General features: G+C 42.6%; 2 protein-coding genes across 3 annotated transcripts in view; both read left to right on the forward strand.

Moving 5' to 3' along the window:
* Positions 1-2,912: 2,912 nt before the first annotated feature.
* On the forward strand, positions 2,913-13,211 carry agfg2 (ArfGAP with FG repeats 2). Of its 2 annotated transcripts, none has more exons than XM_029455239.1 (14): positions 2,913-3,258; positions 3,553-3,597; positions 4,201-4,294; positions 4,989-5,104; positions 6,152-6,296; positions 6,677-6,797; positions 6,901-7,005; positions 9,390-9,602; positions 10,405-10,477; positions 10,573-10,616; positions 10,810-10,908; positions 11,657-11,776; positions 11,910-11,980; positions 12,141-13,211. In XM_029455239.1, the coding sequence occupies exons 1-14, from the start codon at positions 3,092-3,094 to the stop codon at positions 12,186-12,188; spliced, it is 1,461 nt and encodes a 486-aa protein (XP_029311099.1). In that variant the 5' UTR covers positions 2,913-3,091; the 3' UTR covers positions 12,189-13,211. The 2 variants fall into 2 exon arrangements, with proteins under 2 accessions (XP_029311099.1, XP_029311100.1); XM_029455240.1 differs by lacking the exon at positions 3,553-3,597 and adding an exon at positions 8,029-8,061 and having other exon boundaries at positions 2,914-3,258.
* Positions 13,212-14,993: 1,782 nt separating this feature from the next.
* LOC115023495 (insulin receptor substrate 1-B) overlaps positions 14,994-24,592 on the forward strand; it is a 36,613-nt gene continuing 27,014 nt past the window's right edge. Inside the window, exon 1 of the mRNA XM_029454517.1 lies at positions 14,994-15,889. Within this exon, the coding sequence (XP_029310377.1) occupies positions 15,529-15,889 (361 nt within the window). The 5' untranslated portion in view covers positions 14,994-15,528. The remainder of the gene's footprint in view (positions 15,890-24,592) is intronic.

The following is a 24,592-nucleotide window of genomic DNA, read 5'->3' on the forward strand; positions in this document are numbered from 1 at the left end:
ATTGTGGTTGTGAAGTAGGAAACTGCTGAAAATGAGAGGCTAGACTAAAAAGTCTCTAATATAACATTTAGACTTAATCTACTTTGGTGAATCATATGGAAATATGGAGTATAATTACCTATAATCTTACAGGGTATCATGCTAGGCCATGTGGAATATTTCTCCCCCTCCTTTTGGTTTCTCAGTTTGCTGTTTGTGTATTCAACTTTTCAGTTTCAGTGAAGTGTAAGCTTTACATGCAGAGAGACTGGGTGTGTATTCTTGTCTGGCAACCTGCTTATGTATGAAGAATGCTGCCTGTAAGCCTCTGCAAATAAATACATTTTACTGTGGAAGCTTATTACCGCCAAGAAAGATTTTGAGTTAAACTTTTTAAATAAGTGAAGATGAAGAAATTAAGTAAACTTAATCAAAATTAAGATTTACTATTCAGAAAATGAGATGCTAAATAAAACAGAGGCTTACCTCATCTTGTTGAATATTGCACCTTACCCCAGCTCATCTTATTCTTACATTTATTTATATATATATTTGTATAAAACACTTGCTGAGTAAACAACATGAGATACTAAGTTAAAAAATAACTACAAGAGATGCAAAACAACCTATTGCAATGCGTTGGGCAACATTAAATAAGCAAACTGCATGTTGTCATCATCACCACAGACCGTGTTGTGAGACACCATGAAGCCTGTGGTTCTCTGCTGAGCTGTGAAGTGTAATTACAGGGGACTAACAGGATTGTCCGTCTGTGCTCCTTAGTTCTGTATTGCAATACCTAAACATAATTAAAATATATCTAGCTTCTATGGTTTTCATCCTTCACTTCAGTTGATGTTGCAGAGGATCTTATATGTTCTCTCTGTGAGTCTGTCTCTCAGAGGATCACAGTAGTGATGCCTTCAAAGTCCACCGCACTGATTGGACTGTTTTTGTCTGTGTGAATGTGAATATATAAGTTCATAGACGTCACAGAAAGGGCGTCGTTAGCTCTGTGGTGTTGTTAAGTTGCTTCATCAAAACAAAAGGTTCGCATGTGTTCTCTCAAGGTATTTGCAAAAACCTGTATTTAAAATGATGCCATTCACCAAGCACCGTGGGAATATGGCTGAGAAACTACGAGTTCCAGAAACAAACTGTACAAACATGTGAGAATGAAGAATCTTTCATGAACTTTAAATATGCCCATATTGATCTCTTTATCGATTTTTTTTATTTTTTTTTTATCAAGAATGATTTATGTGTCTTTGCTTTCGCCAGATGGTTTATCGAAAAAAGAATCTGTCCCCTTGCCAGAGCGCGCTGGAGCGCAGCGCTGCGCCAAAAATACGGGGGCGTGTGCGTAAATGTCGCACAGAGAGAGCGCAGCAGAGTCAGACTATCGGGATAAATAGTCGTTTTTAAAAGACTAATAAAACGGTTCTGGGCCGATGTAAAACTTGGCTGCTCGACATGTTCTTGTTTATCTCTGACAGGAGATTCCCTACGCGTTTGTCCAAGTGTCAAACTACACAGAATTTTAGGTGTCACAGATTTTTCAAAATAAAGGCCTGGCTGGCTAGGGACTAGAGACGTAAATCAGATGGGAGTTTAATCTAGTGCAACGCATCTTTACAACATAAAACTCAATTTAATATGAACTGTATCACCTGCTCAGGGGCCAGGGGCCAAAGTGAATTGTTGGCACTATTATCCCTTTGATCAAACCCAAATTTGTTTCTGAATATGCACCATGTAAACCAACTGTAATATCAAATGATTTATTAAAGGTATTAGCATTACCAACTTACCAACATCGTGGGTTCACGTCCGAACAAAGACTTTTATTGCATGTTATCTCTCTCGCCCATCATTTTCTGTCATCTCTTTACTGACAGATTTCAAATAAAGGCATATTTCTTATTACCAACCAAATTAGCTTATTTATTAAATGACTACAAAGTTTTTGCTACACAAACAACGTGAGGCCTTCAGGGCCTTCAACATCCTTGATATTAAATTGAACAGCATTTTCTAGTAATAAATAGGCCTATTCAATTAATCATGTATTTTTGAACAAACAAATGATTAAATACAAGATCCACAAGAGCCATTTGAACTTGCTGGGAAGCTTTCGATCGAATAACATGATCTTAACTTCAACAGATGACAGTTCAGTCTCAATTTTTAAGATGGATGGGGCGAAAAATGGGAAATTTAACATCTATAATTCCCATGATAACTGCAAACTGTTGATGACATCTGCTGTTGAAGTGATACAATCACAATGAATCAATCATTCAAACAGCCAATGACTCAATCAGGGCAAGCAATCAACCAATCAATCAATCAGTCAATCAACCAATCAATCAACCAATCAATCAATCAATCAGTCAATCAATCAATCAATCAATCAATCAGTCAATCAATCAATCAGACAATCAATTAAACTTGATTTATTTTATTTATTTATTTAGTACAGTTGAAAATGCCCTAAATAAGATATATAAGATATAAGATAAATAATTGCAGACTCTGAACACAACAGAGAAGACAAAAAAAACAATTTGAGACCAATGCATAATGTTAATTAATGTTAATATAAGGTTTTAAAAGCACTAAAAGATATAAGATACATTTTCAATCTTCAAAACGTTAAATATATTCCATAAACTGGGACATCTTTCATTTTCCCCCAGTGTCTTTATGTCAAAGTAATAAAAATGGCCGATTTACAAAACATATACAGAGGAAAATACTTTGACCTACTAACAGTTTGATGAGATAACCAGTAGCTATATTGGAACACATTTTTTTTTAAAGAAACAGGCAACCTAAAAGTAACACTGTTAGTTACCTAAAGCTTCACCTGTTCTTTTGCTTTTATTTTGAAGGAAATCTGCAGTATTTCCGGTGTATATGCAGCTCTTTCTATCTGACTTGACGTGCCTCTCCTCTGTGCAAGCCTTGCGTTGGGGTGAAGCCGCATAAAAGCGTTTCCAATAATGCGGGCGTGAAGTGCATGTAGTAAAACGGAGGGGATTCAGGAGGAGGACAGCGGAGGGTTACCGGCTTCACACCCAACCTGTCAGCCGGGCACAGGAGGAATACAATGTCGAACCGAAAGCACCGGGACAACCAGGAGATCTGCGCCCGCAAGGTCCGGGAGCTGGCCCAGTCTGGAGTAAACAAACACTGCTTCGAGTGCAACCAGCCCGGGGTGACTTACACCGACATCACGGTGGGCAGCTTCGTCTGCACGTCGTGCTCCGGAATGCTGTGAGTGAAAAGCCCTGCCGCGCCTCCTGGGTTCATTTGCTGCACATTTAGCATCAGTGTGAGGGACAAACAGATACTGATAGAGCAGTAAGATTTAAAAGTACCAGGCCGGAGATTGCACCATGCACCACCACCCAGATGAAGAATGTAGTATTTTATATTTTTCAGCGATATCAGGGGGAGTGTTGGTTGGTGTGGTGCAACAGCCGAGGTTGTGTGCACAAATTAATTTACGCAGTGTCTACCTCTCTCTCCCCTTCTCCCTCTCTCTCCCTCATGCGTGTCTTCCAACAGCTTCTTAAACGACAGAGCGCTAGTTGGTCATTTTCCAGCTCTGAGTTACGTTTCATTTCGTCATGGTGCAGGTTTGACACTACAACCCCCCCCCCCCCTTCTCTCTCTCTCTCTCTCTTCTCTCTCTCTCTCTCTTCTCTCTCCTCTCTCTCTCTCCTCTTCTCTCTCTCTCTCTCTCTCTCTCTCTCTCTCTCTCTCTCTCTCTCTCTCTCTCTCTCTCTCTCTCTCTCTCTCTCTCTCTCTCTCTCTCTCTCTCTCCTCTCTCTCTCTCTCTCTCTCTCTCTCTCTCTCTCCAGTGTGGGGTGTGTGTGTGCTGTCACATTTTGTTCTGCATGTTCAGCCTAGTAGTCCCACACACACAGGAAGACGGTGGTTTCAGCACTTTCACAAGCGTTATTGCGCAACCCTGCACATGTACACAGCTGTTGTCCCACTTTGTGTCCCCAGCATGGAAATAATAAGAGGTACTGGTTAGTAAAACAAAACACATGTTTCTTATGTCACCTAAGTCACGGTCACATCACATGTCAAATGTCTCCTGTCCCACCTGCTCTGTCCCCTTACCCTGTCTCAGAGGCGAGGAATCACTACACATCCTTAATTTTGCTTCCTTAGTTTACTCCAAATTCCTCTCTCCATCTCCCCCAGGAGAGGCCTCAACCCTCCCCATCGAGTCAAGTCTATCTCCATGACAACCTTCTCCCAACAGGAAGTAGAATTCCTCCAAAATCATGGCAATGAGGTGAGTGACATTCACACGTGGGCTTGGAGGCAGGACTTGACACTTCACGTCATCAAGCAGGTTTTACTGCGAACTCACTTTCTGGTTCTTGTCTGGAATATGAAACGTCCCTCATGGCGACCAGATGAACCAGTCTTTGTTGTCACGCTTTATTTGGGGGAAGAATGATACTGCCAAGAAACAAAAGGACCAGCTCTCCCTGGTCCCACCCAAACCACAATCTATTTCCTGTGTGTGTGTGTGTGTGTGTGTGTGTGTGTGTGTGTGTGTGTGTATGACAATAAAATGAAATAAAAGGCAGTCCACTGCACCCATTTTGTGAACCACTGGTGTGGGCAGCACCGCTGAGCTTATATCACAGGATATATTAAATAAACGGTGAAGTGTTTCAGGCTATCAAGATGAGTGCTGACCATTTTTATGCGCTCGCTGTTGCCCAGGATGTGTGTGTATAAGGGAGTCAAGTATAATGGGAGGAGAGTCAGAGGTGTGTATCGTCCGTATCATCATCTGAAGAGTGATCGGGCCAGTCATGATTCATAAGCAGTAATATTTGTCGTACTCTTGACTCTTGACATCAATCACTGATGAGATTTTTTTTTTTACTAATTTTGAATTAGACCCTTCCTGGTGCTGCATGACTTGCAAAAGTGTCACAATTTTGAATTTGGTTTCTGTCTATGTGTGCTTTAAGGTTGGGAGGAGGACTTGGCTGTGCGTGTTTGACCCAAAGACGGAAGGCTGCTCCGACATGAAGGACTCTCAGAAGTTCAAAGAGTTCCTGCAGGACAAATATGAGAAGAAGAAATGGTGAGAACTTTGTCTGTAGCATAACCTGCCAATGTGATCAGGCAGTGGTAGCAAAGGCCTAGAGGTGAATAGGACTGCAATTTGGTCATTTCACTTGGTTACCCCCAGACTTTCATATAGTACATTCATCCAGTCACATTTCTAATTTGGTTAGTGTTTGATTTATGACCATCAGCCTCAGCTGTGTCTTTACTGCTAGCGGCATGCTAACTAAGATAAACTAAGACGCCAACAATGGTGGACATTATACCTTCTAAATATCAGCATTGTCACTGTAAGAAAGTTAGCATGCTGATGTTAGCATATAGCACATTTTTCATGTCGCACCATCATCAAGTCAACATTTTTTATGTCCAAAACTTTGGATAACAACCAAACACCTTCAAAACTAATGACATTTCCCAGCTGTATTTGACTGTTTAATGCTAATTAAGAAATGTTAGCATGCTAACGCACTAAACTAAGATGGTGAACATACTTGCAAAACATCTGCACGTTAGCATTGTCATTATTGCAATTTGATGTAAAGCTTTAAACTACATTGTATGTAGGAACATGGCTCTATAAGTGTATTGTTATTTTTATTGTTAGAAAGCTAACGTTAGCATTTAGCTTCTAGCACAGCTGAGCCTCAGTACAACTCCACAGAGCATGTCTGCAGACTCTTGAGTCTTTGTTTTGGCATTTTAGCTTGTCAAAAATATTGTTACAGATACGTTTCCTGCTCTGGACATTCAATTGTTTCAGCGAAAGGGCAAAACGGGGCAAAATTAGATTCCAACAACAACTAATGACGTTTGTTCCAAATTTAGATATTCACTGTTTCACATGGAGACGCCTACTCAGAAAAATTAGCTCAAGGAAAAAAGCTGCTTTCATACTGGGAATAAAAAAGTAATTGTTTTGGATTTAGTTTCAAGCCCTAAAAAATGTTCTTAGTCGTGATGTGTGATAGACAGACTAAATGTCAAGCCTTGATTGTGCTTTATGAGGCCAGGTAGTCACACAGACTCATTTTAACGGTACTAAATCACCTGTCTCTTTCAGGCATTTTTCCAAAAGTAAGAACCGGAGAGATGTCGAGGGTCCTTGGAGCCCGGGGGTCCAGGCAGTGCCCCCTTCCCATGGTCCCTTAGCGAGCCAGGTCCCCTCCCATAACCTGCCCCCTAACGCCAGGTCTACAAGGCCAATGGTGAGAGAGCTTAATGTGTCCTAGTTGTGCGGTTAATGGATTGAGAGAGTAATGAATATGAAGGGGAAAGCAGGAGAGCATTGAAGAGACAAAGTGTGTGGTTGTGGTAGTAAAAGAGGAAGTGTAGGAAGACGAGTAGTTAAAAAAACAAAGAAGCGAGAAAGAGAATAGAAGGTGAGGAAACGACCTGAATTCCACACTACAGAGAGACAGGGACTGATGGGTCGGACAGCGAGAGGACCAGGTAGCCTCGACATCAAAGCCGCTGCTTATGAATTATTGAGAAAGCATGAAAGAGATTCAGCTCTTCTACCTTTTGTGTCTTTCTTTCTACCTCCCATCTGCTTCTTTCTTTGTCCCACCCATTTCCTGTCCTCAAGACTCAGTCACAGCTGCCGTCATGGGATCGAGCTCCCGTCATCTCGCCTGCCGACATGCGGGCGGATGTGTTCACCGCTCGGCCATCGCGCTCCCAGAGCTTCAGAGACCCTACTCTGAAAGGTTGGAGGTTGATCTTGATCAGAGGAGTTGATATTTTTGGACTGAAAGCGATCGATTCCTTCACCTATTTGTACTTTTTCTTTGTCTGTTGTCTCTGATATAGATCCCACCATGTGCGGGATAGAAAGACAGCGGCCGGGCTCCCTGTCGTCGGTGCTGGGAGCTCAAAGCCACGTCCCCTCCTTCCCCGCCCTCCCGCGGCCCTCAGGTGTGTCCCGCCTTGTTTTCTATTCCTTCTTGGTCTCAAATCAAGCTGGAAAATGTCATTCGTCGCACATACAGTTTAACAAATGTCACATAAATAAATAGATATCATGTAATATGTACTATAGTACAAAGGAAACGTACCTGTTGTAATGCACCAAGTGTGTATTAATCCGCTGCTGAAAATAGTCCCTAAAAATTGCAATATGCTCCCCCTGTTTGTGTAACATTTTCTGAAAACTACAGAGCCCAGCTGTTTCAGGAAATTATTTAGCCTTATTTTAAATTCAAACTATATATTTATGAGGCGTTTTTTAAAGACTTATGCCTTCGGGAGGAACCAATGGGCTTGGGGCTGAGCGCCACAGGCAGACTGGGGAAGTCTGGAAATATTGAGAGATGGATTAACATTTTGTTGGTTTTGGTCCTTTTATGGGATTTGTTAAAAATAAGAAAAATATAGTCAGTCTAATGCTTTAGGCATCTATTCCTGGACAGAGTTTTAGCAATTTACTACTTCTTCCTTCTGTGTTAATGTGATATAAGGAAGGTGATGCCTCTGCATGGATTGTTATTATATATAGATACTATACTATCTTCTCTTAGGGCCTCTAGCTGTACAATCTGACAGTACATAGTGTCATCTTGTTGTCCAAAGCGTGCAGAATACTTTCGCTGATTCTCACTGACAACACGTCCGCTCATCACTTTACGCTCTAAGTGTCACATTGAGAAGGACAAAGAGAGACTTAGCTTGCAGTCATCATTTTCATCTTGACTGTGTGTTGTTGTTTTTTTATCATATCGTGTGGGTTTAAAATGGCTCCACGTCATCATCTTGGCCCATCATGAATAGCTAAATTCAACCAGCTGCTCAGCTGGACACCGATAACAGCAAGGAAACAACAGTTTCACACGACATCAGTGACAAACTCTCTTTCTCCACTCCTCCCTTAACTTATCCCTCTCTCTTTTTTCTGTCTTCTGTCTGTCTTATCACACTCTCCTCTCTTCCCCGACCTCATAGCCAGTAGCTCGTTCAAAAACCACTTCACTTTAGGTAAGACGCAGCTCCGACCGACACATTCTGAATGTGTGCTGAATGGCTGAGATCAATAAGCTCTTCCTTTTCTGCATCATTCATAATATATAAATGGCTAATATGTGGGTCCTACTGGAAGGCCAACTTGGCTTCATGTTAGTAGCAGTTTGAGAGAACAGGCAGCACTCTATATTCATTCAGCCGCCCGAGTTACAGCTGCCCAGTGTCACATGCTGCAATTGGGGTCGATATCTTTCTTCATTAATCAGGTTTTTCACTTCAAAGCCAGATTTGAAGGCTGGGAGGGTCAAGGAGACACACACACACACACACACTGTTCCCTCAGAGGAAAAAGACCAAGTTTAAAATAATGCTATTTTTAGGCCGTAGCTGCTGCTGCCGCTGATATTTCGCACCACGTTAATGTTGAAGCACTTAAAGACTATGTAGGACACAGCTGTAATCCCACGATACACATTCCGACCTCCCAAACAACTATTCAAAGAAGCTCAGGTATGTTTGCAAAGATAGCCCCTATCTGGAGCCCTACATGATCACGTCCCAAAAACATGCAGCTTGACTTTTACATTCTTTATATCTTCAGATAATCTGTATCAAGTCCTCCTCTGGTTTCTGTCACTGACTCCTTCGCTGACAGAGGAAGAAAAACATTTTTATTTCTATCCCCATGCTAACATTTTTGGCTGATGCTAGCGTGCTTTGTGGCTAATGTTTGTGGAAAGCTTGCTACCTGCAAATAAGTTAATTTCCCGCCTTTTGTTACGTCTAACGATTTTATTTTGTGTGGTCAGCGCTTTGAAAACAATCCAAGAACTTGTTGCCTCGCTGCTGTGCCTTTTTAAGATTCTTTTGATAGCGATGCTAACGCTACATGCTAATGCTGCATTTGACAATCCTGATAGCATGGTAATGTTAACATAGCATGACAATCACGACTTTGTTTTATGACTTTATCTTCATCATATTTTTGTCCATGTGAATACTAATATAATATATCAATATTATACTATCATATAATCAGATTATATGATATATATAGTCCATGAATGGGTCTGGATTTAGCAGTTTTCATGGAATTGTATATTGCACTTTAAGGACTTTTCATCCACGTTGGCTTGAAAGCTGAAGTAATAAAAAGCTGTGTAAAGTCAATTGATTACTTTTTACTTTATGACTTGTATAACTATATATTTCTTCTCATATCTGTAGAATTATTTGTGTATAAGTAAGTGTTTAAAAGCACCAAATGTAAACTGCACATGAATTGCAACAGCTCTCATCCTCTATCTTTGCACTGAAGCCCAGTCTGGTTTTCTCGCTCTCAGGTCGTACAGTATCAGCCTCGGGGACCACGGGGCCCTTCAGGGCCTTCCCCAAGTCTCTCAGCGTCGACTTTGGTGGTCTGAACCATCCTCAGCAGCAGTCTCTTCCCCATTCTATGTCCCAACAGCAGCCTGGAAGCGCCGGCCAGACGACAGCGCCAGTCGGCAGCTCCAATGACAGATACGCTGCGGTGTCGCATCTGGACAGCGTCACAGGTAGGAAATATTTGAGCCTGTAAGTAGATCCTCATGCTGTTCTTCTAAAGTTTCTGTTATATCTGTATGTTGATTTGTTGGAAAGTCAGCTAATTAAGGCAGAAGCCTCCCACTCTCCCTCTAAACCTCTGAGATGGTTTCACAAAGCAAATATTAGACAAAAAAGTCCCCCCAAAAAAAGAGTTTGTGAAGCAGAAATTGTAAATACTTCAGTACTATTGCTTTCATTTTGATGTGTGTGTGTGTGTGTGTGTGTGTGTGTGTGTGTGTGTGTGTGTGTGTAATGCAGATTGTCACAGCAGCTCAACTATGTTGCGTAATATCCTTACTCCAAATACCAACGATCTTAGCAGCTGACTTGTGCTTATTGTGTTTGCTCCAGTTAGAGCACATTTAAAGGACCTTGTTGGTAAGGTTTAGAATAAGCTGTATTTGTCTAATAACCAAGGCGGGGCGATTTTAATGCATATTATTCACGTAAGAAGCCCTCTAGGTTTCTACAAGAAGCTTAGTTGTGTTCCACCTTCATCACAGCCGCCCCTGCCTGGCAGAGTAAGGAGGTTATTGATTTTCTGCCCCCTCAGCTCACTTTGATTCATATCAAGCTGAACACACAGACGACATTTTATTCAGGGGATTTGCGATGCTTTTGTTCGTCTGGTGACTTACATGCTTAAGATCAACTGCTTGAACTCTTTGTGAGATTTCCTTTTTTCTTTCAAGAAAATAGTAGCACTTGATCTCTTTAACGAGCGCTCATTAGAGCCCCCGAGGTCATATTGTGTGAAATGCTTGTTCGCAGCGCCACCCGGTGGTCCTCCGCAGTACAACGCCATCTTCGGCAACAGGCTTTCCTCCAGCTCTACTCCTGCCAGGTAGAGAGAAAAGAAAAAAGATTCAAATCAGGTTTAAATTTCCCGCGCGTAAAGGTCTTTTCTAATTGATCCTCAGTCTTTCTACTCTTCCCCAGCTCCCCCGGCGTCGATACAGTCTCCAGCTCCCAAACCTTTGCAAGTATGTACCGAGCACCGGCGACATGATCCCTGCGTTTATCCACATTCAGCTCCTTCATCTTTAAATCTGTCCCAACTCCTAATTAAGACGCATCTGTTCAGAGCAGCGTTGGTTTGAATAAACAGGAATGTACTCTGTTAACCCCACACTCTGAATTATCTCCCCGTCCCTCCCCTCCGTCCTTCTGTCTCAGATTTCCCAAACCCATTCAGCTCCAGCTCCAGCTCCAGCTCCGCTTCCCAGCAGCCCGTTGCTCTCTCCCCCAGTAACCCCTTCAGCAACTCATCAGGAGGTGAGACTCATGTTCAGACTTAACTCTGCTACTCACTGCTTTAGATGGGGAAAGGTCACTGCACTTAAGGACTTCTCACTATTATATATATATATGTATGTATGTATATATGTATGTATTTTTCCCCCCATAATAAAAGTTGCTTTTTATCAGCTGCTTGGAGGTTAAAGGAAAAGTACAAAGTTCTATCTTTACTGAAGTTTAGAGGTAAAACAATTATTTGCTTAAGTCATAAGTCAATCTTTGGATAATAGATGTGTTAATACAGTTGCATAATAAAGCAAATGTTTGCTGGTTTCAGCATTTCAAATGTGAACCTCTGCTGCTGTGTCGGGTTTTATATTTTCTAAATGGAATATCTTAGTCGGACCAAACATTTCGTTGAAAAAAATCATACATACACAATAAACAATTATATCTTTTGGTAAATATTGCTTTTTAAATAAAAATCATGCACACAAAAGACATAAAGAGAGATGTTCATAATGCCATGGGGGTGAATAAAACACACTTCAAATATTAAAACAACATAATGGATAATTCCTACATGATGAGAACAGGAAGGATAAATAAGATAACGCTTTAAACGATAAACAATCAGTAGTTTATTTTACTTTATTAGAACTCTTCTTGCTGCATGTATTGATGTATTCAGTGTATATTTCATTAGCTAAAGCAAACTAACAACCTGTTTAACTTGGACTACTTGGCTGTATCTGATCTCACTGTGGGTGCATCTTCTCTCCAGGTGACTCCGGTGAGTTTGTCACCTCGCCCACCTCCGTCTTTCCTCCGTCCGCCTCCTACCCAGCACTCAACAGTCAGAATGCATTGCATCATGAGTCAGCCAGCAACCAGGAAGCCAATGGTAAAGTTTCTTTCTTTATTTATTTGTTAAAGTCCAATATGTTGTGGACTGCTGCTGCTGCTGCCGCTGCTGTCTTCACACCACTGAGCCATCTTTTTTTATGTCATGTTATGTGTGTGTGTGTGTGTTTCAGGTTTCGCCTCCTTCCCTGCCCCCGACTCTCAGCCCAAAGTCCCTCGGCCGATGTCGGTGAACCCGTTTACGGTGAGTTCACTGCCTTGCAAACAAGTGCCACCAAGTGCACTCTGGGCGGATAAAAGGGGGGGCTAATTGGTATTTTTTTTGCTAACTCTCTTTTTCTGCAAACAGGAAGCGTAGTAAAGTTCCCTCTGCTCATTCTCACCCTGCCTTTCTTGTCTTTCAGGGGAATGTTTACGCCAGTAGAGGGACGTCACGAAACCCTTTCATCTGATCCCCCCCCCCCTCCTTATTTCACCCACCCATCCATCTCTGGGAACCAAGGAAGAAGTGAACTTGAGGAGTTGCTGCCATTTCAATGCCTCTGGAGTATTCTCACCCTCTGAGGGAGGGTTTTACGTCCTCTCTCTCTCTCTCTCTCTCTCTCTCTCTCTCTCTCTCTCTCTCTCTCTCTCTCTCTCTCTCTCTCTCTCTCTCTCTCTCTCTCTCTCTCTCTCCCCCCCCTTCTCTGTCTGTGTTTACGTGTTAGTGGAGGATATAAAAAAAAAAAAGTGTGAATGTAATTATGAAATTCATGTATGTATGAGATCGGTCACCTGCTGTGTTTGTACCATGTGACGTATGTCAAAAGGTGTTTGTGTGCCAGTAGACGCCACCTCAGGGCTCTGTGGGAGTCAAGAGTAGACGATGCCTCTATGATTTTTTCAGAAACACACACACACACACACACACACACACACACACATGTCGCTGCTGCTACTTTGCTTTCATCTCCTGCCTAAAAGTGCAAAATAATAAAAAAAAACAGCCCGCCACTAAATGCATCAGCGTTGTCTCCTGGTTTAAAAGAAAGAAAGTCTCTCAAGTGTCCAAAGGAAGAGCCAGCTGAGACTCTGCGTCACGAGTTTCTACAGATGGTCATAACAGCCTTAACAGCCTACTGATGCATGTGAATTAGCATCGAACGATAAGACAGGCTTTTCTCTGTGATGAGTGTGTGTGGAACATGTTTTCATTCAAGGATAATTACGTTTTCCACTTCCTAGGCTGCATGTGCTTAGAGGGCTAAAAGGAGATGCTACTGAATGTAAAAAATAATTTCACAATAACTTTAATGTGTGTAAAAAGTTCCTCGCTTCATGTTCCGGACCAAAATGTTTCTCGCTTGTTTGTTTTTTTCTGTTGACATGGAGGTTGAAGTTCATTTCCCTTGTATTGCCAAAAAGAAAAGAGATTAAAGTGTCTTTGTCAAAGACGAGTATTCATGTTCATAAAATCAGTTTGTTGCTTCTTAAAACGGTCTCGGGGTGTTTCTTTTGTGTGCGTCTAATCTCTCCTAAACAAAAGCATGAAATGACATTGAGAACATGTTCTTGAGTGTCAATTTGAAGGGCTCTAATGAACTCTTCAAACAGCAGGGGGCGCTTGATATCCACTTTCCTCTGACCTAGTGCACAAGGTTACTTTTGGATGCATATTGCATAACAACATACATACTGCATAAGCATACCGCACAAAGATAGAACCCCTTCATAGCTTTCAGAATGACTATTTATAGACCTTTTTTAAAATATTTATTGTCATTTTAAACTCTAAAACATGCATGTCATTGATATGTAGTATGTTTTATTCGATGGGATTTCTTACAGCCATGCACCAGTGAGAGATGGAGCTGCTCAGCCAGACAGTCGACACAGATCAAAGTCATTGTACTCAGACAGCCTGAAATATGGCGTCTACAAAAGCCTCATTTATTCAGTTATAGCATCTTAATCTGAAGTTTATGCAGCATTTAGGAATCCAAAACAATAAAAACGACTATATTCCCACAGGTTTTAATGTTTTCACTATTAACCTAGATTTAAAATATGTTTATTCGACCTCTTGCTGCATTTGATGTCGCAAATGTTTCAATTTAAAGATCGGCAGGGCTCTTTAAAAGTTGAGTTGATACATAATACATGTGAAAACAGGACAGAGGGGGATTTCTACAATAAATAGAACAGGATGGACTCGTGGTAGAGCCAACTCTGAAATCTTACTCCACACACACACTGGAAGGGTTGCTGCCTTCAGGTGCTGTGGGACATATTGGTTGTTACTTGAGTGAACTTCAGATAAACTGCCAAGATGCAAAAAGAAAAAAGAATTCAATAAATTGACGTTAAAGCAGCACAATAAACAGGTAACAAATAAAATTGAGAGAGAAAGTATAAACGAAATTCAAAAGCTACATTTTACATTTATATATAGGCTATTACATTATTATGATATTAGAGCAGCATATACATGACTTGTAAACATATAGTAGAATTAAAAAAAAGGAGTTTATTCAGCTGTATTAGGATCGAGGAAGCAACTAGAAGTTAACTAATTTTAATTAAGTAAACACCCACACAGCATACAAGTCACTTACAAACGTGTAAATAAGTTACGTATCTTATTTTAATTGTGTGAATAAAGCACTCACTCTGGGGCAGCTTAGAAAAGTTTAGAAAAAACTTATAAACCTAACTTTTCACCTTTACTAGTACAAACTCCTGACATATGTTCACTATTTATATATCTCTGTTCAATCAATAGTTTTCATCTTGTCATCCAGTAATATTTATTAGTGTTTATGAATTATTATCCAGTGTCTTACTTTTCATCTCTGTTTAGTATAGTAGCCTGTTCATTACATAACTATATAGTTTCAATACATAGTTAATCCAAATACTCTATATATATATACAATACAATTTAGACAAAGAAACTGCTACACTTGCACTAATCATGTACAGAACATTACCACTATCATTATATGAGTGATGTAGAGTGGTAGCTGAACGTTTTAGTTCAGTTCCTAGTTATTTTATTGTTTTTCCTATGCTTTTCTGGCTCCTGCAATTTCCCATTTGGCAAAAGAACTAAGTACTATAGTATTTCTTTCGCGATATATCTCTATCTGTCATAGATCCGGACAGAGAGTACTGGAATGCGCGAAAGAAATGTTGGGAGCTCTGCAGTCGGAGCTCGGGCTAGGTCCGTGAACGCACCAGTGTTACAGAGTACTAGTACAGCGAGTGAGTGACAGTCCTGCTCCACGGTAGCTGCTCCGCTCCTCTCCTCTCAACAGCATCAAGACTGGAGCCGAGCAGGGCAGGGGTGGGGGGACAGAGAGACAGACAGACAGACAGACAGCAGCAGGATGGACTCTGTGCTGTGTGATGTGGAGTAAATGGGATTAAACCGCTCAGACAGCGCTTGGAAACACTAGCTGCAGTAGTAGTAGTAGTAGTAGTAGTAGTGGCGAGTAGGGGGGAGCTCCGAGCCGAGTTGTGCCGCATGTGCTCGCCTGTGTGGAAAACTAGCCCCGGCCCGACAGAAAAACAAGCTAAAGAAGAAGAAAACTAACGTGAGCTGCAGCCGCCAACAAACCCTGCTTCAGGTTCAACCACCGGGACTCGCAGGAGCAGCTGCACAACGCGACCCCTGCCTCCCCTCTCACATGCCTGCGTTGATGTGGGAGAGAGGGAGGGGAGCGGAGCCGGGGGATGTTTGAATTACCTCTCTAAACTTGCAGATATATAACAATAGAACATAAAATAGTTTGTTTGTTGAGGATAAAGGTGATGTCGGTTGTTATGGAGAGCCTAGCGGTCGACGTCCAGAGCTATGAGGACGTGCGGAAGAGCGGCTATCTCCGCAAGCAGAAGTCCATGCACCGGCGGTACTTCGTGCTCCGCGCCGCCTCGGAGCGCGGCCCGGCCCGCCTGGAGTACTACGAGAGCGAGAAGAAATTCCGCGGTAAGGCCCCCGTCCCGAAGAAAGCGGTGGCACTGGAGACGTGCTTCAACATAAACAAGCGGGCCGACTCCAAGAACAAGCACATGATAGTGCTGTACACCCGGGCCGAGAGTTTCGCCATCGCGGCGGAGAACGAAGCGGACCAGGACGAGTGGTACCAGGCCATGGTGGGACTGCAGTGCAAAAGTAAGTACAAAAAAGACCCTCAGACACACACACACATGCACGCTCGCATGCCTTGCATACACACACTTAATACTGTATGAGCCTCTGCATGAGGAGAGAAACGTGGCAATGCCTGCAGAGCTGAGCAGCAGAAGCGCACTGCAGATCGAGACACGTTTCATTCCAGTGTTTTGGATAATGTGCAAACCATTACAGCTTGCCAAGCTAAGTTTACATAGTTTGTGTCCTTAAGGTGCACTCCCATTGCCTTGTACATTTTAAAGATTTTAAGGTGTGCTGTTTATTTGTCATACTTTTAAAACCGGTCATAGTTGTTAACATAAGTCCTCCTGATGGAAATGTGTGTAAACATGCGCCTTTAAACCTCCCCACCAGTCCTTATCATACTGGTGTCAGGCTAGATATTTACTCCCAGTTGTCCTCCAGACTTTCTTTCTTTTCTTTTTTTCTCTCTGTGGACCTCAGCTGTGTGCAAGCTTTTGTCTCTATTTCCCAAGTCAAACACACCCTTCCCTCTTGTTTACTTTGCATGCCTTGCTTTTCTGCTGACACTGCAATATTACATCAGGCATTGATCCCAGAAGAGGTGAAAACTGTCCCAAAAGTACACAGAGAGAGAAGCACATTTGAACCTGCAGTCATTCATATTTATTTTCCTGATTGACTTGTAAATATTAAGCAGCTTAGCCTGTCCCATGAAGTTTCTCCTGCAGTGGAATTATCTAATGCTACAACTGTGCAAATCAACTTCCCCCTAAAAAACACCCGTGTAGATTTTCTTCTCAAACGGTGACTATCAGCCGCTTGTGTCAACACAGCTGTCGGAGCAAAAGTGGTGAGCAGGGCAACTTCAAATCACCTGTTCACCCCTAGCTGTGAGAGAGGACCAGACAGGCCACCAGGGACATGTGATTCCAACGTGAAGATAGTTCAAGGTGCACATGACCTCCTGTTACATAAAACACTTGAGGAAGGGAAATGATATATTCTGATATAGTAGGTATTCCTTTTTTTCATTTAAAACCCCCAGGAGCAAGTTGTTGCAAAATGAGGACATGGTTTAAAATGACTTTTTTCATGCTTAATAACTTATTCCCACGAGCACATCTCTGGTAAACATGATTTGTTTTGTGAAGAAACTCAGTTTTACAGATCTGTCGATTTTTTTTTTAAATAAATTTATCCATTAGTCGACAAATCCTAATCTTTAGTGGAGGACAGCCCTGCCAAAAAGTTTCATCAGTGGAATCTAGTGTATCCTCTGCAGATTTGGAATTGGTGTCAACATTGTGCCTCCCCCTTTAACACAACTGTGTGTTTGTGTGTGTGCTCAGCCCACTCTTCCAAAGTATTTGACGAGTTTCCGCAAGACGGGAAAGCGAACAGACAGACGTAGGGGGGCCTCGGGAATTGTGAGAAGCTGACTTCACAACCTTTTTTATACCCCCCCCCCCCCAAAAAAAAACCGCCTCCAAAGTGCAAGCGATCTAATCTACGAAGTGCTTGTGTGTAAAGGTCAGATGCATAGAAATGGGCTGCAGCTCAGCAGATGAGCGCGCTCGGCCTTCCAACGAAACCAGACATCCAGTCGGCCCGAGCGTCATGATGCCGTAGCTGCCATGAGCTGTCTTTTGAAATTACAGGTCCGCTGTGCTGCACTGACTGCTTCTTGTCTCCCTCCTTTTGTTGCTTCAAGTGTTCCCGTGTAAATCACCCTTCCTTGACAATGACAAAGGACTGCGGCTGAGCTGCTGTGTAAACCGGCACGTTGGCAGGCATTTTCTTGTGGTATGTGCTGCATTTCGCACACAGTTTCTGCTCATACAAAAAAAAAAAAACCGGGCCACAAACACACATATGATCCTGGCTCGTATAGGAAGAGGGGTAGGGTCACGGCCAATTGCTGCCTAAACCTGCGCTGAACACACTGAACGCTGTCAGGATTCCTGCCGGTAATAACCCTCCTCTGGTATGTGCAGCTCATACACAGTTTCAAGTCTTCGGTGTCTGTCTGTTGATGGAGCCCCCACACCCCCACCATGCTGTCTCCTCAGCCTTGTCTACACACACACACACACACCAGCACTCCATCACTGTCAGTACACTCAAGTATTTGTCCCCCACTCATCCCAATGGGGAGACTGAGGAATTCACAGCCTGCAGATTGAGAACAGGGCAAAGCTGAGCTGGTGCACTGTCTGTCTTACATGCATTCCAGAGGACCATCCCTCTTTTTGATACCTGTGTAGCAGCTCATTTAAAGTAATCAGTTGCTACAAGGGGGGGGGGGGGGGGAGTTCTCAGCAGCACGCCTCAATTGGAGGAAAGGTTATGGGTTGAAGTGTGGAATAGTTGCTCTGAGTCTGCACAGCACGAGGTTCCTCTGTTTGCAGCATAGTGAGCATGCATACCGTGGAAGCACAATAAATACTGTACCATTATGGTGCCTTGGGCCTGGGAAACTCACCTACAGCAGCCCAGGAACCGTCCAATATCACACAGCCTCCCCTCAAGCCTGCGGTAATTACACAAACACGAGCCAGCTGCCGTTCAGGGCGATATAAGGATCCCAGTTATTTATTCAGCTGAGTCCGGTAAGACCCTTTCGGGCAGCGAGTACAGTATCAGGCTTGCGGGCAGCTATTTGCTCAACTATTAGGAGTCAGTCGAGTGTGTAAAGGCTTAACCTCGACGGAACGGGTGGAGGTGCGGCACACAGTCGCCGTTTGCCAGGAAAACTGTCCCGCAGCTCAGGCACCACCCCAGGAATTGTTGTTGACCTCAATAAAACAATATGGTGGAGTCAAACTTTGGAGCCAATGGCACTAAACGAGAGACACACACACCCACATGCTCATGCAGAAAGGCTGCATGTATTACAGCACCGAAGTAAAAGTATGGCCAGAGAAAATGTATCTACAACCACTTTGGATAGTCGTTTGTTTCTCTGTTTTATATGATAGAAAATGTTAAGATCTTTGGGTTCTGTACTGTTGATTGAGAAGACGAGCAGGGTTAACCATCACATTGTGCTTTGGAAAATAGCAATTGGCTTTTATTTGCTGCTTTCTGACATTTTGCAGACTCTACGAATAAACAAAATGATCAATGAGATGAAGAAATAATGGAAACAATCTTTAGTTGCAGCCCTCCAACAAGATTTCCTGTTTGTTTTAGAGCGAGGCCATTTCACTTTAACTTACATAGACATTTGGTCAGTTGATCTCCAAGCACAAAATGAAAACGAAGGAACAATTATTCGATCAAATGATCATCTGATTAAACGATCATGAAACTAATGTTTCGTTTCAGCCCTCGGATTCCGTTTGTTGACAGCAGAACGGTAAATCTCTGTGGAATTTATTGTTCCTTGTTCAAAGCTCCAAAGAAATGACATCTGAGACACTGGGAAACAACATCTGTTTCCAAATATAATGATATGGCTATTCATGCTAATCCACACGCCTCAATGTGAGCAGATTTCCCTTCACTGGGAGTCTGTTTTAACTTAGGCCTGTGGATCATCACGATGTCGTTTTTGACACTTGTAAGTACCACAAAACAGCCGTTAATGGCGGTGTGTCAGACTGAGTTACATCTGATATCCAAAAGCCTCCTTGTCGGTGTCTGGATGCTCTGACCAATGAGATATAGATCTCACCGGTGGCTGGCCGAGCTATCCGATTAAACGTTAAGCCTGGCTTAAGCACTGCTCGGCTCCCCAATTAGGCCATAATTATTGTCTCGAGGGTCAGCCACCGGTGGCTCTGTGCAAACAAAGTCAGAGATGAGAGAGGCGCATTTCGAGTTTGGAAAATGATAAGTGGCTCTTTCTTTTGAGTAAGTCTTGTCCTAGCCAATCCTGGCTTGAGAGCTGTGAGCTGCCACAAGTTATTTCCTCTGCATAAATAGTTTGTGCACATTAAAACCCTGTAATTTCCTTTTTTTTAAACACGACAAGTTGGCCAAGCTCCGGCTTGTTTTGCGATGCTCCTTGCATCAAGAGTTGCAGTGAGACATGGCCTTGAGCGCTCCTCTTCAGGTCTTCCGTTGTGCACTGGCCGGCTCTCCGCTGAGGCAACCCGTCAATTAAGCGCTCGGGTTTGATGGACACTAAGTCAATGAGCGCCCATATGTTGAGATGGATAGAGCCATGGGGCTGTAAATGTATAGTAACCTTTTATAGAGAGCCGTATTGATTGCCGTTGGTTGATACTAGACCATTACCTCTATCATAGTGGAGGTCAGGAAGTTCATGAGTTGGGATCAGCCTCACGGTGAATGCATTAGAAAGAGACACGGGTGAAAACCTTCCTCATTAGCCTGTTTGCTGTTCCTCCGGGAGATGCGATACAAGATACCGCATTGATCGGACGTACTGTAACACCAGTGCCTAGAACATCGGAGGAGTCATGCCTATCCCAATCGCAAACGCCAAACATAAAAACATTTTGTTTTCTACATCTTAGCACAAAGGGATGTACACAAGGTATTGATTGCACACACTCTTCTATTAATACAGTTCTTTATAGATTATATATTAACTGTTCCTCAATCCTATGAAGCCGTCTATACAGCGTGATCCAAAGTGGAACGGTAACGGCTGCAAACTGGTACATGGGCATGTGCTTCTATTCTAAGTATGTGTGCATATATAGGTAAAGTATCAATGTGCAACTGTTTAATAAACTTTTATAATGTCAACGTTAAAATCCCAAATGGATTTCATTGAATTCTCTGCACTTTTTTTTATATGTCCTTGCATATAAATACTTTGAGTGAAACAGAAACGGAGAGGCCACTTGCCCAGAAGAGCAGAACAAATTCCTGAATGATTTAATTCCAAAATTCAATTTATCTGCTTTGGAAAATTTGTGCAAGACGAATCTTATTGGACACATTTTCAAAGCCAAACATTATTTAGTTAAAAAAAGAAAAAGAAAGAAGGAAAGAAAAATGTACTATTTTGGAAGCCGAGGCCTAAAATGATGCTTTACTGCAACAGTAATGATATTATTGTTCACATGTACAGTTAACTCTCTGCCTCTTCTAACCTGATATTACTGAGACATTATGTTTACTTACTCTGAGCCAGGCTCACCAGCAAAGTCTAAGATGGCTGCCAGTTTGGTAAGAGCGTCTGAGCATATTTTGCGAGAGCTGCAGATTACTTTCATGGAGCTTTTTCATGAGTCTTGTCAAGGGACAGCAAACCTTGGATGCGTCACCGGTAATTTCATGCGCTTATGTATGTGTGTGTCAGTGTGTGTGCTCCTTCTGGCTAACACAAACCACATGTGAAATGAACCTCAGGCAGATGCTGGTGTTGGGGAGGCATTGTGTCCCTGAGTGTGGGCCCAGATAGGAGGATTACAGATGGTAGAGATGGATGAAAAGATAGGCAGTGGAGGAGTTGAAAAAAAGAGGAAAACGGGCACACATGGGAGCAAGAGATTAGACCAACTGTTTTAACTGCTGGGTGGCTCCCTCTCTTTTCTCTCTCGCATTGCATGCTAGGACAAAAAGTCCACAGCTGTCTCTTATCTTTTAACTTGGTATTGGCAGTAGTGGGGGGCACAGTAGCTGAGATAGAGGGGGAGAAAATGGGGTTTAGCCGACATAAGTCTCTGTGCAGTGTTTTGCGGTGTTGTGGCGCAGCACAGCATGCTAGAGCAATGAGGTCAGGAACTTGAAACAGAACCTGAGATCCAGCCGGTTCATTGCCAGAGTAGTTTCCCTGATTTACAGGCTGCATTAGCTAACTACGAAGAGGGATTTTATTAAAATTCAATCACTCAAGTTTTGTTCCCCTGCAAATATGAAGAGTTTTTACAGAAATGCATTAAATAAAGGTTGTTGCTGGACATGAAAGGCGGTGCAGACACTATACTTTAGCATTTCTTTAGTGCATAATCATGAGCCCATTTAGACTTTTTAACTTAATCTTAAAACAACTAAAATCCCACTCAGTGCTAACAATACCCCACTATCCTGTTCTTGCTGTGGGTGAGCTGATACGATCCACAGGCCCTCAAGACCCCAATGGAAGACCTACTTTCTTGGAGTTTGTGAGACAACCATAACAATAATCAGCCTGTCACTCAGGGAGGAGCTGTCGATATCCCAGCAGGCATCTGGTGGCCTTGGGGGTAAATACTGCAACCCCATACACCCCTAAGCACACACACTCCCTTACAGCACCATAGAAAGCAATGGCAGACACGGATCCGCCTCAACGGCAATAACTCATGTATAAAATCCCAGTTTGAGAAAATTAGGTTAGATGATGGCCTCTTTTATATATACATTCTCAAGGGACGCAGCTCGAGCGTAGCAAATAAGTGGCATGAATAGACAGCAGTGTTGGCCGTGTAGGTCGCCATTCTCGAGCCGCACGAAGACTGAAAGTTTCATGTGTGGTCGAAAGTGAAGTAAACGACTGGTTCATGAATAAGCCAGTGTAAGTTGTTTTCAGGTTGCTAAAAAGGGAAACACTAAAAACTTTTAGAATAAGTACAGTCCCCTTTTATTAACTCTTTGACCTGAGATACACCCTGCCTCAAGGTTGTATCAAGGTGGGTGGATAGTTTCCCCGCACGCATCGCCCTTATTTAACCAGCAAGCTCAACGCAGATGTTTTATTACCTCCAGTTGTGTTTTGCTTTCATGTGCATCCGCCTTCAGTCTGTAGATTGATCTTCCGCTGAGGGCCGTTATGTGTGCGTATTTTTCTGAGGGTTCATTATGTTGTATAGGGGTGGCAAAAGCTGCCCTGCTGATAACCTCTTAATGCAAAGTGTGGGAAAAAATGAACAGTGTTCTCAACAGCCATCACAGCTGAGCAACTGACATGCGGATCCCCCGGAGGAAAGCCAGAGGGTAATCTATAATTTATACGGCTCCATGTAGGATCAACCCTAGCTTTCTGTAACCATGAAGAAAGGTCTGTGGTGTTCGATAGGGGTAATGCAGTCTGCACCCCTGTAGGAGTCTGGGAAAAGCTCTTTAAGGTTTCCAGTGCTTTTGAGAGTCTTCAATAAGTGCGTGCCGTCTGAGTGGCCCTGAGATCAAGGGTGTGTGTGTGTGTGTGTGTGTGTGTGTGTGTGTGTGTGGGGAAGTGCTGTTGAGGGCACAGGTTTAAGGCTGCACTGTACTCAAAACAAACAACACACTTGTGCTCTCCTAAAGACACGGTAAATGGCCTCTTGAAGAGGAAAAGATACTCTTTGAGGAATATGCAGTCTGAGGCTCAAGGAACAACGGGCTAGAACATTTAATTTTAGACTAAATAAAGCCTGTGATTGTTTTATTATTTGAATCCAAGCAATCCTAAAATTAACTTTATCCTCCTCAAAGATTCTTTTAAAAGGGCATTCTTTCCCACTGATATCTCTTTGCAATCTCATGCAGTGCTTCATTCCCTTGGTCCCCACTGAAAAATCCCCAAACCATCCCTTCCTGTTGTAAATCTAAATCGAGGAGGCAAACGGGACTCCTTGCACACAGAGCAAAGCAGTTCATGAAACAGCCATGCATGGCCCTGAGTGAGTCATCTAATGTAGGGGGAGTGCCTCCACACACACACAGCCACTAAGCCACAGCCCGCACAGCTTTCAACAAAACTTCTATTCTAAGTCTCTTTCAAGTTCTCCAATTTTGGGGAAGCGAGCTGAAGTTGCACACGTCAAACTTCCCCCATCTTTTGCAATCATAAGTAAAAATGTTTTGGGAAAAGGATCTTGTGGAAATGTTTGTCATAACGGAAGCTCGGCTAATATGGCGTCCACTGTGCATGCTTCTGGTCTACATATGGTTGTCATTGTAGGATTTGCAGCACAGTCAACGGAAAAGAAGAACAAACGCATGCAGACATACAATCATATATTTGTAATTCTGTGGTCCGGGTGCACTGTTATTAGCCTGATTGGGCCAAAATTATTGCTTACCACACAAACCTTGGAAAAATATACATGATCTGTCACTCATCTGTCTGTTACTCATCAATACTTCAATACGCCAGATGTGATCTTATGAGGCAGGTGCTCATTATCGCACAAAGAACACCCTGTTCCCATAAAGGGAACAGGTGAGTCTCCTGTTTGTTTCTTCAATCTTGTCATGAAGTTGATTGGCTCTGTGTTGTAAATGTACATCATGCTCAGACATAACCAACCTGGCAATTTGACAGCGAGAACTCAGAAAACGTGGTACATGTGAAGAAAGGTTCATGTTTAAGGAACATTTTAGGGTGGATCTTTAAAGATGAATAAGAATCCACCCTATAACATGAGGTCCCTTGTGGCAGCAAGTGCAAGAGCTGCTAGTATTAAGGTCATTTTCTGGGTTCCTGCTTGAGATTTGCACATAATAAGGTGACTTAAAACACAAAACAGGCAACTAAATTTAGTGAGTAAGTCCCATCCTTTGTATGGCCCCTACCAGCCCAGGATCAAATCTCCGCAAGAGCTTTCTCTCCTGTTTTTCCTCGCCTCAGTAATTCACTGCTGTCCGAATACAGTCATTCAAAAGGTTGAATGGACTACTTGTACTCTCACTAAAAGACACTATATTTTAATAGTTTACAAAGCCAGTTTATTGTCAGTAGAGCAGCTCTAGAAAGTGGCTCTAGAGGAGCTTATTAAGTGCTTTGCTCTTAGGTTTCTGGCCATCTACTTGCATTGTTTGCTTTGGTTTTGGAGAAGA

Source organism: Cottoperca gobio, chromosome 18, assembly GCF_900634415.1.
Source record: "Cottoperca gobio chromosome 18, fCotGob3.1, whole genome shotgun sequence".
In the NCBI taxonomy this organism is placed as follows: Eukaryota; Metazoa; Chordata; class Actinopteri; order Perciformes; family Bovichtidae; genus Cottoperca; species Cottoperca gobio.